This window comes from Tiliqua scincoides, chromosome 3, assembly GCF_035046505.1.
Source record: "Tiliqua scincoides isolate rTilSci1 chromosome 3, rTilSci1.hap2, whole genome shotgun sequence".
In the NCBI taxonomy this organism is placed as follows: Eukaryota; Metazoa; Chordata; class Lepidosauria; order Squamata; family Scincidae; genus Tiliqua; species Tiliqua scincoides.
In genome coordinates, this window is record NC_089823.1 from 47,109,318 (window position 1) to 47,126,469 (window position 17,152).

At 40.8% G+C, this 17,152-nt stretch overlaps 1 protein-coding gene across 2 annotated transcripts in view; it reads right to left on the bottom strand.

The window, feature by feature from the left end:
• The window catches only part of CADM2 (cell adhesion molecule 2), a 149,575-nt gene extending 133,085 nt beyond the window's left edge, over positions 1 to 16,490 (bottom strand). For both annotated transcript variants that reach the window (XM_066620758.1, XM_066620757.1), the window contains exons 1-3: positions 16,451 to 16,490; positions 10,720 to 10,857; positions 5,294 to 5,464 (exon numbers count right to left, since the gene is read on the bottom strand). In XM_066620758.1, the coding sequence (XP_066476855.1) occupies positions 5,294 to 5,464; positions 10,720 to 10,857; positions 16,451 to 16,490 (349 nt within the window). The remainder of the gene's footprint in view (positions 1 to 5,293; positions 5,465 to 10,719; positions 10,858 to 16,450) is intronic.
• Between the last annotated feature and the right edge of the window lie 662 nt (positions 16,491 to 17,152).

A 17,152-nucleotide genomic window follows, 5' to 3' on the forward strand; every position in this document is an offset into this window, starting at 1 on the left:
TAAGGGGAAAATGGGTTTACACATTCTGTAATACTCATGTGACAAAAGCAGATCATTATTACCTAACAGGTTAACATAGCTCCCTAGGTAGCATCCACATAGACAGAAGACAAAGGGTCCAGTCCTACCCAACTTTCCAGCGCTGATGCAGCAATGCCAACGGGGCATGCACTGCATCCTGTGATTGGAGGGGCTGTCATGGGGGCCTCCTCAAAGTAAGGGAACATTTATTTCCTTACCTCAGGACTGAATTGCAGCTGCACTGGCACTGAAAATTTGGATAGGATTGGGCCCAAAGTTTCCTTGCTTTGGTGAAAGGGATTTCTCCCCTGGCAGACAAGTCCTTGCTCCAGCAGAAGGGTTACAGCCCAATCCTGAGCTGCCCGGGGCTCCCAGGCTCGGCGGCCCTGAGAACGGCTGCCACCAGATCCTGTGCGCCCTGGGCTACTTTCGTCCCCTTCTCCCAGGTAAGGTAAGCTGCCCTGCAATGGGGCTACTCACTTCACTGCTGACCAAAAGGTTGGCAGTAAGGTAAAGGCGTTTGTGTAGGGCTTGGAGCCCTCCACGAGTACCTTGGATCCTGCAGAGCGGAGTGGAGCTCTGCAGACCCGCCTCTCTCCCTCCCCCCGGCACACCTCCAGCCCACCCCTCCCTGCGTCATGCCTCTGCGTCACGCCTCCCCCCGCCCTCTCTCCGTCCCCCACTGGCCTCCCCTCTCCCTGGAACGCCTCCTCCCTGCCCCCACTTACCGTGCCGTGACTCAGCGGTCCATGAGACCGCCAAGCCGTGGAGGCTGCGTGACCGTTCGGCGCTGGGCTAGCACAGGCGGGATCTTGGCAGTCAGGCTCGCAAACATGCCTTACGGCACGTTGGCAACAGTGGTCGGTGGCACGAAGCTGTGCTGCCGAGCACAGGATTGGGCTCTAAATCTGGATGCTATCCACTATATCTTATCAGACTACAATTTAACTCAAGTTAAGAACAAACATGGTTGCGTTTAGATTTTTAAATAAATTTATGTCATGACAATACTGCCCACAGTACTGGTCATTTGCCTAACTCTAACAGTAGTGAAGCAAAAGAGGTCATTGCTACCTGTGAAACGATTATTATTATTATTATTATTATTATTATTATTATTATTATTATTATTATTATTATTATTATTATTATTAACAGTATTAATATACCACTTTTCAACTAAAAGTTCACAAAGCGGTTTACAGAGAAAAATCAAATAACTAAATGGCTCCCTGTCCCAAAAGGGCTCACAATCTAAAAAGATGCAAATGAATACCAGCAGACAGCCACTAGAACAGACACTGCTGGGGGGAGGTGGGCCAGATTATGAGGTTGTTGAATAAATTATTTCAATATTGAATACAGATCAAGTCACACAATCACTTTTGAGTTTATCCTAAACCTATGGTGAATGTTTAAGCTATGATCATCCAAGTACTAAGGTAGTTGTCTGATTATGCCAAGGCTAAAATTCATGATATAGAAGCAAATGCTTCTGAAAGATTGTGGTAAAGTCAATCAGGAGCTAGAGCCATTTTTGTACATTCATTTGGCCGCTTTTTTGGCACTTTTTTGCCACTTCAGCATAGTCATACCTCCATAGCTTCCATAAGGCTGGTGTGACTGACTACCATTATAACCAATGGAATCAGTGAATTCTGGGTCAATCAGCACCCATTTTCTGCTATGAATCAGTTAGGAGTATCTACATATACAAGTTTTACTTGACAGTATGATTTTATTTGATAGTATTTTGTGTAGGATCTGTAATTGTGTGAGGTATACTGCACAACACAATTATTGTCTTGCAGTTTATAACCACTGTGAACCGTTCTGTGACACTTTGCAGTAAGGGAAGTTAGACAAAACATTATATTGGTTAATATTTCATTATAAGCAAGCCGTATTGGAGCATAACCCTCCAGATGGTAAATTATATGATTGTACATTAACCCTTTGAACTCAATAACCCCTTTGAATTTAAAAGTTTGGTAGCAAATGAACCTACATGGTTTTGAATTATTTTGCATTTAAAACATGGAATTTTTATTTTCATCCATCATTAACCTAATTGATCTCATTTAAACATGCAAATTGTGGCACTGAACTTTCATGTCTGCTGATTTTCTTTACTAGATACTATATTTGCTAGGTTTCAAGCATTCATTAGATTGAAAGTTTAAACAAAATAACATTGAGTGTAGTGTTTACATTATAATTCAGGTGGATAATTTAAATCATTTCTGTATTTGAATGGGCTTAAATATTTAAGAGAATTATTAAATGTTCCATATTGCCCTTCAATTTCTAATTTATTCACATTCCAATTCTTTGATGTATTTATTTAACTTTTAAAAAACTAAATCCTACACTTTACCCCCCCCCCCCCGGTTTACAGAGGCACTCAAGGTGGCTACACGCAAAGTTAAAAGCAACAGTAAAATCATGAAAAATACAACCCTAAAGTAATAATACCAAAAGCAGACCTGAAACAGCAGATTACTTTTTACAATATAAATATGCAGTCAGAAAAGCAGAATTTATGGGCCAAATCAAAATAATGCTGTGCAACAGTTTCATTAATTTCTTCCTTCAACTTTCCTGTTAATGCTATCTTAAGTGTTGGCCACACCAGAGACATCCATACAATTCTGAATGTACAGTTCTATCTGTAGAGCGTCATCAAAGCTTAAATGGCCATAAACATACACTGGTAGATTATTGAGTTTCCTAGTTTAAATGCTTCCTAGCCACAATTTGATTTGTGTTAAGAGGCCATGGAATATTTTAAGGTTCAATAATTCATTGTTATATATGCTTATTTTTCAACTTTGCAATAATCACCTCTCACATTAAAGCAAATTGTTTTGGGGCGCAATCCTAACCCCTTATGTCAGTGCTTTCCAGCACTGACATAAGGGCAATGTAGCTCTGAGGTAAGAGAACAAACATTTCCTTACTTTGAGGAGGCCTCCATGAGTGACACCCAACTGCAGGATGCAGCACAAGTTCCATTGGCACCGCTATACCAGTGCTGGAAAGCACTGATATAAGGAGTTAGGATTGCGCCCTTAATGGGTTATTTTTTTGTTTGTCCTGTCAATAAAGATTCCACTGATTGCCAAGTTCCTTTGTAAACTATCAATAGGAGATAAAATGATCACTTCCTTATGTTAATTGCATCCAAAAGCTGCAGAAATAATTATTTGTGTTGGGATGGGCGGGTCTGCCTTTATCTGTTGAAACTGGAAGAGTATATGAATAAGATCTTGCAAACTATTGAAAGTAATGGTTTAGAAGTACCAGTTTGAAAGAATGCTTCTATAAAGTAGTTTTCAAATGGCTCTTTTTCAATCTGAATTTGACTAAAGTTTTTAATATTATAGATATTTAAGTCATGAAATACTGAGGGTCCATGTTATTCACGGGTTTGGCATATGCAGATTTCAGTTATTCACGGGTCCCAAACAGCTCCCCCACCCTCTGAGCATGACTGGAGCACAGCCTCCAAAGACCCTCTGGGGCTTCCCTCTGGGGCCTCAGAATGCCTTATAAGGCAATAAAAACATCACTTCCAGTTTTACAATAAAACCAGAAGCAGTTGTGCTTTTCGGCATGGTACATATTGAACATATGCAAGAATAGGGTTGCAGTCTCTATTCACAGTACAATAGGCCCTCCTTTGACCCAACACGGGTGCTGACATGTACTGGAAGGCATCACATGACCTCCTTCTGGCAGTTAAATTCTAGCAATTTAAAAAGGAAACTCATGAAATAAATCAATATCTTCTTTTAGCTTTGGGCAGTAAAAAGATAGGGATAGTGAGGCATTCCTCCTCCAGATTGTTTCTCTATCATCAAGGCAATAGAATCTGGTTTCTATAATACAGGGATGTTCGTAGAAACTGTGGCTGCTATTACTTCTTAATCCTTCTGTTTCTGATGAATAGTCAACAAATAGCACCTGCAATTTTGCACTTGAGCATGATGCTGAAAACCAATCATGGAAAACACCTCCCAGTCAAGACACAAATAATACAGTTTGGCAGCCTATACTATGAAGATTCCAGTTCTGAGCCAGTATATTAATAATTTGTGTAAGTTGTATGCATGATGTACCTATTAACTTCTTAGATGCATTATTCTCAAGGCCTATTGGGAGGAAGGATGCCATGGTAGCATTAATACTGTTGCAAGCTCCCTGCATCCCTGAATGGGGAGAAGTGCAGCAGTCAGGTCATAGGGACATTTTCCTTTGGATGTGGAAACCCTGGAGAATTATGGCATCTTTGTATTGTCTGTTTATTTGTAAACTATTAGAGCATCAAAGAAGCAAAAAGATTAATACGAGAGAAACCACAGCCACTAATTCTTCATCAGATTTCTAGAGATTGACTGTAGCCTCCCATGGCTACCCTGGATAGGTTTTGTTTTTGCAGTTTTATTTTTTAGTTAACTTTAGCTAATAACAACCAAATCTTTCTCTCCAATTCAAATCTGCAAATTGCACATCTAGCATTATCCCTGTTCTTTTCCTCAAACTCAGCTGGCATTCACCTTTCAATGACTGGAGAGGTATTTTACACCAATGAAGAACATCCACCTCCTTTTCTTTAGCACCTTAATGCACCCATTAGTTGCTAGTTTGACTAAAACGATGGAGAGCAGCATATTCCCAGTCAAGACAGTCAAACTAATAAAAATACTCCAGTTTAGTTCAGTTTGTTGACAGAATACGCTCTATAAAGGGCACCTATGTTATCGTTTTGTTGACTTAGGTTACGTTTACACTCTTTTACATTTAAACTTTTACAAATACAAAACGTCTTCCATAACAATAGTGAAACACATATAGTTGATCTACAGGTAGTAATAATAAAATACAAAGTACCAAATGTTTTCATTTGGAGGACAGCAATCTCCCCCCTCCCACATTTTCACCTAGTGTAATCTAACAAATTGTCACCAAACATTCACATCCTAAGTCCTGGAGTACGAATATTGGAGACTCTGGATTTTCTGATAATCAGCAGCATTTGTTTCCAAAGAGGGAAACTGATCTTTCAAAAGATTTTCATGAAAATTTAAATTGGAGCTTATGAATACTACTGGATATAACACAGTGCTAGTTTTTCCCCAGATTAGAACTGCCTTCCTCTGCTCAAAAAATCCAAATTGTTATAACACCTTCTCCCTTAAGTACAGAAGCAATATTGAAAGTTACAATTACATCAGCATATTACTTACAGTCATTCTGTGGTATTACTTACAGTGTATTTCTAGCACTTGCATTGCTATCTGAGGTGTGGAATTCAAGGACTCATGATCTACTCTGCAACTTACAACTGCACCATCATCACTGCGATCGGCTCTGAAATTTATTGTGCTGCTGACAGTAAACGTTTTCCGATTTGCATCCTCTTCTTTTGAATATTTAACATCTGCAAAATAAAAGTTTACTATAGTTTAGCACCATAGTTTGGGATGATAAAAGGTAAAAGAAGACAATATAGTACCCGGAGCCATTTCAGATAGCAAATGACAAATGCACCTTTCATCATGTTTGCTCACTCTTTCAAGGCAAACAAAGTTCTATTCCAGACATTCCATTATTTGTCTTACAAAACTACCAGTGCTGTCATTCCCAAATGTACACAGACACAGATGGGAAAAGCAATTTCAATATCAACCAAAAGGCAGAAGTGTCAGAATGAGATTCAGCTCCTCATTATCTCTGATATAACTAGATTACAATTCAAATAGTCTTTCCCTGAAGCCTATTAAAAAAACATAGGCTGCAATCCTAACCACACTTTCCTGAGAGTAAGCCCCATTGAACAAAATAGAACTTACTTCTGAGTAGACCTGGTTAAGATTACGCCCTTAATCTTTTTTTGTTCTTAAATCATCTTATTATTATTTGGTGTTGTTGTAGTTTTTAATCTGGTCAATGCAGAGGGCTCAGGCCAGAACACAATATTTGAAACAGAAACCAAAAGAATAACAACATAAACTATAAAATAAAAATGTCCTTAACAAAATGCTAATATTTGCTTAACCTCTACTAGTAAAGGTTTTCTGAGATGTTCAATTGATGTTAAAGGCTGGGCATTATTTTTTTTTTACAAGAAGGCATTTCTACACTTATCAAGTTTGCTTTTCTAGACTAAAACTTTTAAAATGGCATAGTCAAGAAGGCAGAGTAAGCTTTTGGCATGGTACAGAATGTCTTCTCCAAGGCAGCAACTATGCACAGGCTCCTAATCGCTACTACTTTTTAAAAGCCAACATGACCACAGTGAACCACCAGTGCAGATAAGTTTCAAAAGAAGTGTACATGGGTATTATAGTCACATGGGTGATGAAGACTCCTCACTTCCCGTATCTGCTCTCTAATCCAGTGGACTCATACTGGTTACATGACACGTGAACCTGGAACAGATTCCAATAAGACAGCACAGAAGGATTCTGAAAAGCTGGTGAGCAAACATAAAACCCGGGTCAGACCTGGGTTGGCAGGTTGGCAAAGATGGCTTGTGCCCTGCATCAGCCGGCTGCATTCCCATGCCTCAAATGCCATTGCTACCACCATTCCTGTTTTCCTTGTGAAGACCAAACACCAGCACTGCCACCACCCTACTTTCTTTAATCTGTGAATGTGTGCTGGCTACATTAGTAGCACACCTTGTGCCGCTCTCAGCACTTCTGTCATACTTCCTGTGTCAGAGACAAAACAAAATAGTAAAATCTGTAGAGAGACAGGGTTGGGTGATCAGTGAGAACCGCATATGAACTGCTGCTGCTGGGGAAGGCTGGGAGCCAGCAAGGAGGTTTCCTCCAAACCAGACTCTCTCCCCCCCCCTTTTTAAAGGCTGCAGCACTTGTACCCTGCTCACTAGTGAATGCAAGATGGACACAGAAAAGAGTAGATAGTTGCACACTTTATCCACACTGGAGCTACACTGAATGTCCAAAGCCTAGCTGGTCCATTAATCCATTGGCTTAACACCTAGTCCTATTCAAAACTAAAATTAAGCTTAAGTATGGGTAATGGCCTTGTTTCTTTGAATTCACCAGATTCTGCATCAGAAATCTCAGCTTTTCAGGTATTCAGCCTGGAGCCTGTACATGGAAGCACCATCTGTGATGCACGCGAATGCACTAGCTCAGCAGCATGGTCAGAGTGCTAAGCACCTCTCCACACATTGGGCAGTGTCACCTTGACTTTTGCCTCACAGAGCAAAATTGGAGCAGCCCTGTCAAACCCCTTAAAGAAGTTGCTGAATGACCACAAGATTCCACGGCTGCGAAGAAGCACAATTATGTTAAAGAACAATTTAGTGGGAAGATAAGAGGGTTTACAATTCAACCTTTTTTGCATATGGGAACATACCCTGGCAATAGATCAAAGTAGCAAAAAGGAACAGAAAGACAGCATTAGACAGGTGCAAATTTCTCTATGCATTCAAGCACATTTTCTCACACTGCTGATTAAATACTGAACAGGCATCTAAAATCAGTGTCAAAGTTTGATTTCAGAATGGGGCTTTAATAGCTGAAGATTTATGATACTTCCCCCCCTCCCTGAGATTTTCTGCGACAAGCAGACATAAATCCACCTCACAATCGGCCTCTCACATTCCTCCAAGCATGTGTTCCTCCTTTACTAGTGGGCGATTAAATCACTAGGAAGGACTCCAGACAGTTAACTTTTCACTACAGCATCAAACATGTGGCTCCTGAATTGGGAAGATCGCAGGTTCAACAATGCTGACCCTTGTCTCCCTTGTTGCAAAATGAGGCTATAATCTAGGGCACTTTGAGACACTGTAGTTGACATTGTTTCTGCACAGAACACCAAAACATTTCTATTGCCCAGCTCTATCAGGGAGTGAGTCCAAAAGACAATCAAGAGACAAGTTTAGCTTTGGTAAAAATGCTTTACACCAGCAGTTTTCATCTTTTCCATCTCATGGCACACAGACACTAAAATTGTCAAGGCACACCATCAGTTTTTTGACAACTGACAAGACACACCATGCTGCTAGCAGGGAGCTCACATCCACTAATGGCCCTCCTAACAAAAGACTGTGCCCCAAACTTGTGTGGCACACCTGCAGACCATTTGAGGCACACCAAAATGCTATAACACAGTGGTTGAAAATTGCTGTAGACGTTGAAATCAGTTTCAGAAATGTGAGAGCAAAACTTCAACGTGCTTGTTCATTGCTACCGCAGGCACTAAAACAGGGGTGCTCAGTACGTCGTTCGCGATCGACTGGTAGCTCGCCAGGCAAAATGAGTCGATCGCGGAACCCTGTCTCTCCAATCTAAAATAACCCGGAGTTGCACCCTGTGCATGTGCGGGTGTGACTCTAGCAATGAAGTCTATATAGCCGCTATAGACTTCATTGCTAGAGTCACACCTGCACATGCACAGGGTGCAACTCCGGGTTATTTTAGATTGGAGAGAGCGCCATAGAAGGGGGCGGGGTTCGTCACGCGCCAGGCTCAAGTGTCTTTTGGAGCACGCGGCTGATCTCGTCAGCGCGTGCACGCGCCGCCCGGCAGTAGGAGTCCTGTCTGTGTGCATGCAGGGGAGGGAGCACCCATGTGGCGGAGGGAGGTTGGCGCGCGCTCTGCTCTTGCTCTCCCTCTCTCTGCCGCGGTCCACCCGGGCGCCCAGCATGACCGATTACCTGATCAGCGGCGGCACCGGCTATGTGCCCGACGACGGCCTCACCGCCCAGCAGATGCTCAACTGCAGGGACGGCCTCACCTACAAGTAAGGCTGCGGTCCCGCCACGCTCACGGGAGTGGCCCCTGGCTGCAGGGGAACTGGCTGCTGAGCAGACGCGCGGCGGGGCTCAAAGGTTGCAGTACCGGCCACACTTGCCTGGGAGTGAGCCCCGCCGACACGCAGCTGCAGCTCTGTCCACACTTACCCGGGAGTAAGCCCCATTGACTGTAATGGGACTGACTGCTGACTCAGCAGTATATATGATTTTTATCCTGCCTTTCTCCCACACCAAAGGGGACTCACACACAAACACACACACACTCACACACACACATACACATATACATACATATATATATACACATATATAATGTGTGTTTATAAAAAATATATATTAATATTTATTAATATATTTAATATATACTATATATAAGAGATTTGATAGATAGATATAGATAGAATATTACATATACATTGTGTGTGTGTGTGTGTGTGTGTGTGTGTGTGTAATGAATATTAAAATATTCCTTCCCCCCTGGTAGATCTCCAGGCCTTGCTGGGTTTCAAAGTAGCTCTCGAGCCATAAAAGTGTGAGCACCCCTGCACTAAAACAATGCATATTTGCATTTTGAATTTAACTTAGCAAGAATCTATATATAGCCAAATACAAAAGGCAAATATATATTGTTTTAAATATAAACAAATTTGACTCAAAATGCAAATATGTATATATAATTTTTTTAACCTCATCTTGCTTGAGCCCAACTCACAAGGATTTTTCCATTATATTCAAAATTCACTTAGTGCTCTTGGAGCTGTGTGATTGGCTTTGTGCCATTTATTACAATCCACAAGCTGTACATTGTGTTAAACAGATGCATCAGTAGGCATACATCCCAATCCAGTGACTGGCTGGGGCAAAGTGACTCTGATGCCTTGAAAGTATTTCAAGGCATTTCCTCATTCACATCAGAGTGGATTCACTTCACTTCATATACAGAGTGATTCATGAGTGGGGTTACTGCCTCAATTGGCATGAATGATGCAGAATCTATGCAACAGCACCTAGAGTGCACCACTCATGGACCTCTGAACAAGGGAAGCAGCATGTTCCGCTATAGCAATTCAAGATGCTGTGGATATGGTTTTACTCTCTATTTTTATCCCTCAGTGATTTTTGTTTATTCCCTCAAGCAGCAGCCTTGCAATATTGTTTGGTCATAATGAAGGACTCTAAAATGTGCTTCAGTAAAGAAATGTACTATTGAGACCGCAAGTGTTCTCTGAGCTCTAACCACGAGACAGAAAATGCAAGTGATGGCTGTTTTATAAAATTGCACCAGGTCCCATTTGAAGGAAATGACCTACGTAATAGATCCACAATAAGTCAATTTAAGAAATATGATATTGTACTGGTGAAACTTCATCACAGACAGAACGTATATTAGCCTGGAAATAGTAGGGGGAAGAGGCAGACAGAGATAGGAGATAGGTATTAACGGGGCTTAATTTTTCACACACACATACTTTCTATATTAAACTAGACTAGCCATTAAAGTAAACTAAACAGAAATTTCCCATTTCAAATCCTCATTCTAGCAGTCTCTATGCATAGGAATATGTGGGGCTGTGCATGAGGGACTTTGGACGCATACATCACTTAATCATGCTCTGTGCAATTGGGACTGCTGTGGGAGAAAGGTGCTACAGTAGCTAGTCAGTGGGAAAAATGAAGAACACAACATCTGATGAGTAGAATTTTGCTGTTCCCAATGGATTTGGCTTACTGATAGCTATATGAAAAATACTTTGTATTTGCTTACGGAAATGCATTTGATTACACTTTGATTATCTGCAAGGAATAAAATTGTAACATTTTGCTAATCAAATCTCCTGATTTGCATGTTTAATTAACAACTGTTCCTTATAAATGAAATATACAGTTCCAAACAATACCTTTCACCTCTCTGTCATTCTTGAACCATCTGATATCTGCGGCTGGCTTGCTACCAGAAGTTTTGCATGTGAGTTCCATCCTTTCACCTTCCATAACTGGTGAAGTAAACCCACTAATTTGAGGAGTTTCTGGAACACCTAACAAAAAGCAAAAAAAAAAAAAAAATTAGTCACAATGAGATATTTTAAAAGCTTGTTATTGTTAAGAGCTAAACTGGCACTATTGATTTATCCAGTTTTTATTGATGAGAGACTGTTTGATGTATGTCAGCCGTATCAAGGTTTATAATGAATTAATTAATCAGCAGTTGATTTATCAAAAATCAGGTGCTACATGTATAGTAAATTAATAGCTAGTATGTACTACAGAACTCTTTCCCCCAACAAAATAAGCAATCAGAACTGCGCAAAATTATTCACATATGAAACAGAATTCTTCCATCTTGTTTTGAAACTGTTGTCAAAAGTCTGGTTTCTAAGCAAATCATGTTGAAAAGCAAGAGCCATTCACATTAAAAAAAACAAAAAACCTTTCAATAAAATAAACTGATTGAGAAGAAACACCAATTGACAATATGACCTGAATATGTTTTAATAATAAAAAGACGAAGACGGGGCACAGACTCAGTATGACTTATGCTTGCCTCAGTTTAATTAGTAATAACAAGTTTAAATTTACTGATGTCGCTGTGAGTTCTTTCTTCAGACCACAGTGAGATTTTGATCAACCCATATGATTACAATTTACATTCTGTATAAATTATGATTTCATGGACTATATAGAAACAGTGAATTTCGATGCAGACCGTGAAATTGGACTCAATGTGCAGCTGGAGCTCTGGGATCTCAGTGCACTGCAGAGAGAAATTCAGGCAACTGAAGCAAATCGGGATGCTCCAAATGTGTTCTGCCAGGTGACAATGCACAGACCTCGGAGCAGGAAAGGGCATGTCACTCTGAGCCCAGCCCCCTCCATTTCCCTTGTCTTGTAACAAAGCTAGAGATGGGAGTTACAGAATGCTTTATGATCCACTTTCCTTTATATTTCGCCTCCTTTACCCCCACACTGCAAATTTTTATTTTATTTTTTAAACACCTACCCACTCCCTCCAATACTCTCATCTTAAGGGACGGCTTTTATATGGGGAGGAAAAGACATAAGCTAGAGCATGAGGAAGGCAACGGTTGTGGTGGATGTACCATCAATGGAAATAACAAATACTATGGCATCTTCAATGGTGATAAAAATAAAGGGATGGGTACAAAGTCCTTAGTTACTCAGAGATGGTAAATAGAAGCAGAGGTTCACTCCATGAGCAGGTGCTTAGCAACAAAAAGAGCAACACTGAAGAAAGGTGGAGTAACCCTGGAGTAGATAAGCAAGCATGACTGTTAGCATTTCTCTAAAGTTCTCAGTGAAAGTCCAATGTATATAGCAGGGGAGCATGACAAATTCCAAATTTCACTCCTCCTCCCCGCATATATTTTACATACGCCAAAAACTAGTTTCTCATGCTCAAATCACCTTTCACAGATATCCAATTTTCAATACTATGACCCATTCAAAGAAACCGCCAGCTATTGAATCAGCTGTTTCTCATAAGCTCCCTATCTAAAGGACAAGTTATGCTGGCTATTGTGCATCAGACTGCTGATCATGGCTGACTAGCTATCTTGCATATTTCTAACCTACTTTGCATCAGTTCTTTATTCAAAACCTAGCACTAGCTGTCTATTGCCCACAGTACACTCCCTACTGAAAGGGCCGAAAGAGCTAAGTATGGTGAATCACTGCAAACTATTGCTCACCAGTTCCTAATACAAGCACAGAGAAGTCCAGGTATTCAGCACTACACTTTGCTATTATGATGCTTGCTGGACTTTTGCTCAGTAGTTCCACTTAAAGAACAGACTCAGCAAGTATAGTATTGTGCTGCATTGTTCCTCACTATGGTAAGTCGTTCAGACACTATAGTGAGATTTTCAGACCTGAGCAGGGCTGGGCCTACCATGAAGCAGGATGAAGAGGGCTACTTCAGGTTGCAGATTGTGGACCAGTTCTCAAGGGCACCATGCTATGGATGATCTGCAGAAGAAGGAATGTGAAATGCCACCATTCTGCTTTTCCTCTTCCCTACCCTTTTCTATTCAAAAAGGAAGGAAGGGGGAGAAATTTTTTTTTGGGGGGGGGGGCGCGAAATAACCCAAAAGAGAGAGGAAAGATAAGGGAGAAGTCCCATGTGGTGCTCTGCTTCAGGCAGCAAAGCGTCACTGGCCAACACTAGGTTAGAGATTTTGTCTGGAGGAAGACTGGTGAGGAAAAGTATTCATGTGGTGAAAAGAGATGAATGGGGGGAAAAGGAAACAATAATGATACTTAGAAGTAGAAAAGCAGAGTTACAGAGTAGAAAAGTAGAATGATAGCAATTGCATAGCCATGAGGAGGGGGTGACATACAGCACAAAGCAGCAGACACAAGACAGCATAAATTACAAGGTACAAGTTTTCAAATGGACCACACCAGGAAGAATGAGTCAACCTACACTTCATTGTTAGAAAAGTAGAGAGTAGAAAATATCATTGATATTTAATATAATAGAAAATATCATGAGATATTGTTATCACCCAGCACTTGGTATCTAAAATTTACCCTGACTGGAGGTGCCTCTTTCAGACACAGGGGATGTGACGCACAGTGAGTTTCAAGTTATAGATACAGCATAACAATTAACCATCCCTGACAAATAGAGGCCACAATCCAAACTTCCCCATAACACTGTAGTGACATTTTAAATAGGTTTACAAATATTCCATTCTATAATTGGGAACTGAACAGACTGTTTCCTCCCATCATCTTTTGTTATGATCTCATACAACATAAACAAGTTGACACTACTTTGTGTGTGGGTATATTATGCATTTTTTTTTGCACTTGACAAAAGACAGCCTCTCTGCAATCTCCACTTGTGTTTTTGTCATGCTTCAGCATAGATTCACAGGTAACCAATTTTCCCTGTAGTCAACATGAAAGGAACTGCAGCATTTTTGGAATATATTAATTCTCTGTGGGATGTATGACATGTTATGTTATCCTTAATAATACTCCTAACATTAAAATCTAATAATCCATAAGAATGAAAAAGGTGATTGATATGCAGAAATTTTCTAGCTAATTAAAAAGATGGCAGAAATGCATTACAGGAAGTAAGATTTTCAACTGATTTGATAATTGCCCTTAAATTACAAAAATTATAAGACTACAGCATGATAAATGACTTTTTAACATGGCTATATCCTTTCTCTAGAAACAAAATAGATGATATTGGGAGGTATATTGCGCTTTGAATTTAAATCACCACCTGTTTTTTATGATCTTAAGATGTGCTTCTTTAGATTGAAAACTGACCTGCATTTGTCTTTATCCTGGAATACTCTGTTCTGAGTTGGTTCCCCCTCCCCTTTAACGTCAAACTGGTAAAATAGTCTCAGTGGAACTAGCAGAGGCACATATTTCATATCCTAGGCACAAAAGCAATTCCCTGGCTGGATTAAGTTTAATATTACTGGCACACAGAACATTTTACATCAGCCTTATTAAATTCAACTCTCACCTTACTCTATACAAAGAGTCAAAAACAGAGGAAAAACTTTTAAAAGAATGGAAAGAAAAGGTAAGAAAACCTGCCAAACAGGGTCTGCCTCTCAAATCTAAAGCAGCAGCCCATATATGTATTGCTATGAGCAAGGATTATGCCCTGCATCTGAACATAGGAAGCTGCCTTCATGAAGTCAGACCATTGGTTCATCTAGTTCAGTATTGTCTATAACAGCAGAAGCTCTCCAGGGTTTCAGACAGCTTAGTGAAAATGCGAGGTACTGAATCTGGGGCCTTCTACATGCAAAGCATGTCCTCTACCATGGAGTTACAGTCTTGTCCCCAAACAGCTGTTCAGGTTTGTTACTTTGGAGACTACTAGCCTAAAGAAGGTGAAGAGTATCTTTAGACAGCTGCCATTAGAGACACTGATACACACCCAGTGCAAGAGCAGCATGCACATGCTCTCTCTCTCTCTCTCTCTCTCTCTCTCTCTCTCTCACACACACACACACACACACACACACACACACACACCCTATCCAGAAGGGGAGTCCATAGTCTTTGCTTTTACTGGGCTAAAATTCCATTCTTTATAACATGTTATAGCATAATTCTGTGAATGTTGACTCAAAAATAGGTCTCATAGTGTTCAGTGGAATTTAGTCCCAGGAAAGTGTGTATAGGATTGCAGACACATAACATGTTTGGAACATGTGTACAGGCATGCCCCCTTATCCATAGGGGTTCCATTATGGAACTCCTCACAGACAGCTGAAACCACAGGCGAACATCTTTCTCCACAGTCCCGAAGGGACTGCCCCCCTCTGGAGGTGAGAAGAGCTCCACTCCCCTCGCCTCCAGGGGTTTCGGAGTTCAGTAGAAGCAGAGGACTTCCATCCCTGGCCTTTGCTGAGCTCAGACTGAGTTCTGCTATAGAGGAAAAAAACAACAACACAACTTCTGGTTTCATGGAGAAAGGCATTAGGAGGCCGAGGGAAACCCTCCAGAGGGGCAAGCGCTGGGGGCCCCCAGACCTGTTCCACAGATAAATAAATTTACGGATCCTGGATCCATGGATATGACCCTCTCCCCTGTATATTTATCTTGTGAGAAATCATTAGCAATTCCATGTCTATACTATTCATAAATAATCATTATATTTTGTTCATTTTGCAAACGTTTGCTTTATGTTAGAGAAACAGCAGAATATTTAGAAGTTAAAGCACAAAAGCAGCCATCCATCGCTGTGGAAAGATGTCCTTACAGTATAGAGGCAAGATAACTCAATAACATAGAGGCTCTGTCGTGCCAACTGATTACTCTCTTATTTGACATGTATTAGTACATTGTAAAGAAATGAGCACATGCAAATGAAATTTTTACCCTTGATCCTTGGATGTAAGGATATCATGTTTGCTCTCAGGAGTTTCTCTATGGGGCTACTGAGGTATGGGAGTTGTAGAACCTGTTTTGATACATACTACAGCACCACATACTGCAGGAATAATTTGCATGTCCACTTTTTATGCTCCTGAACAATGTGCAGATAAACACATATTTCCCAGGACAAGATGACTGAGGGGAGAATCCTGACTTAATCTTCGGCTGGTGCAAATCACTTGCACCAATCTAGGAGTGTCACAAATGTACCATAAACCAGGGTGTAGGAGAGGGTGGCGGGACGGCGGAATCAGGACGTTTTGGGGCAGGGTGGGCCAGTGGGTGGATTGGAACTGGGAGGAAAATGGCAACAGCCTCAACAATTTTGCCCAGATCCAAACTATCCTCCTGGCCAGCCCGGTGTTACTCTGGGCTGATCGGATTTTGCTGGCACAAATCTGAGTAGCTCCATAGGGGTGACTGGCACAGACATGGGGTAAGGGGATAAATATGTGAGTTGCACAACAGTTACCTCCTAATCTGGGTTGGATACAGCACAGGCGAACTGGCCTGCCTGTTCAGTGGAACTTCGCTAGTCACAAATCTACTGTTTTGCTAAATTTAAGGCTGTGAATCCAATGGAATTGACAGAAAGCAAAATGGCACTCGGATCAGATCAGATACATGTTCTGGTGCTTAAGAAGTCATAGCAGTCATCTTCTTTTTTGATATTTCTAAATCTGTTTTGCTTACCTAGGACAGTGAGGAAAGCCTTGGAAGTCTTGACAGGCATAGTAAATAAAGAACAGGTGTATTGCCCTTCATCTGACAGTGACACATCTGTGACTCTGATGGTCAGTTCATGCCATGACGCTCGAAGAAGCTCAATCCTATTGTCCCTTAGAGCTGAAAAGCAAAACATAGAGGCATGTATTAAAGCATTTTATAAATAAGGCACTTTAACATAATATTCAGTAAAACAGCTTTAATTTGTTATAATTTGTTTTATTTTAAAAAAAATTCAAGGGAAAATAATTATTTAAAATCTAAATTTTATCATTTCTTAATAGCCAAGGGGGCTTAGGATTGAGTGGAGCATCGGAACTTCTCTTATAGCAAGAGTGGAGGTGTCATCAGCAGGACTGTTCAGGTGCTGCTGCATTTCAAACCTTTTTGCTAAGGACCTTAGCTGAGAGAAGCCTTAGGCTTAGCAGTAGGAAAACTATTAGCCTGGGGTCAAACCATGTTTCCCAAGGGTCATTCATGAGACATATGTCATCATTTGTCCCATCATCTTACTGTCACTCATGAGACAGTATATAGCTCATGTTACATTGAGGCTGCAATCCTATCCACACTTACCTGGGAGTCAGCCCCATTGACTATAATGGGACTTATTTCTGAGTAGACATGCATAGGATTGGGTTCTAAGACTATAATCCTCTGCAAATGTAC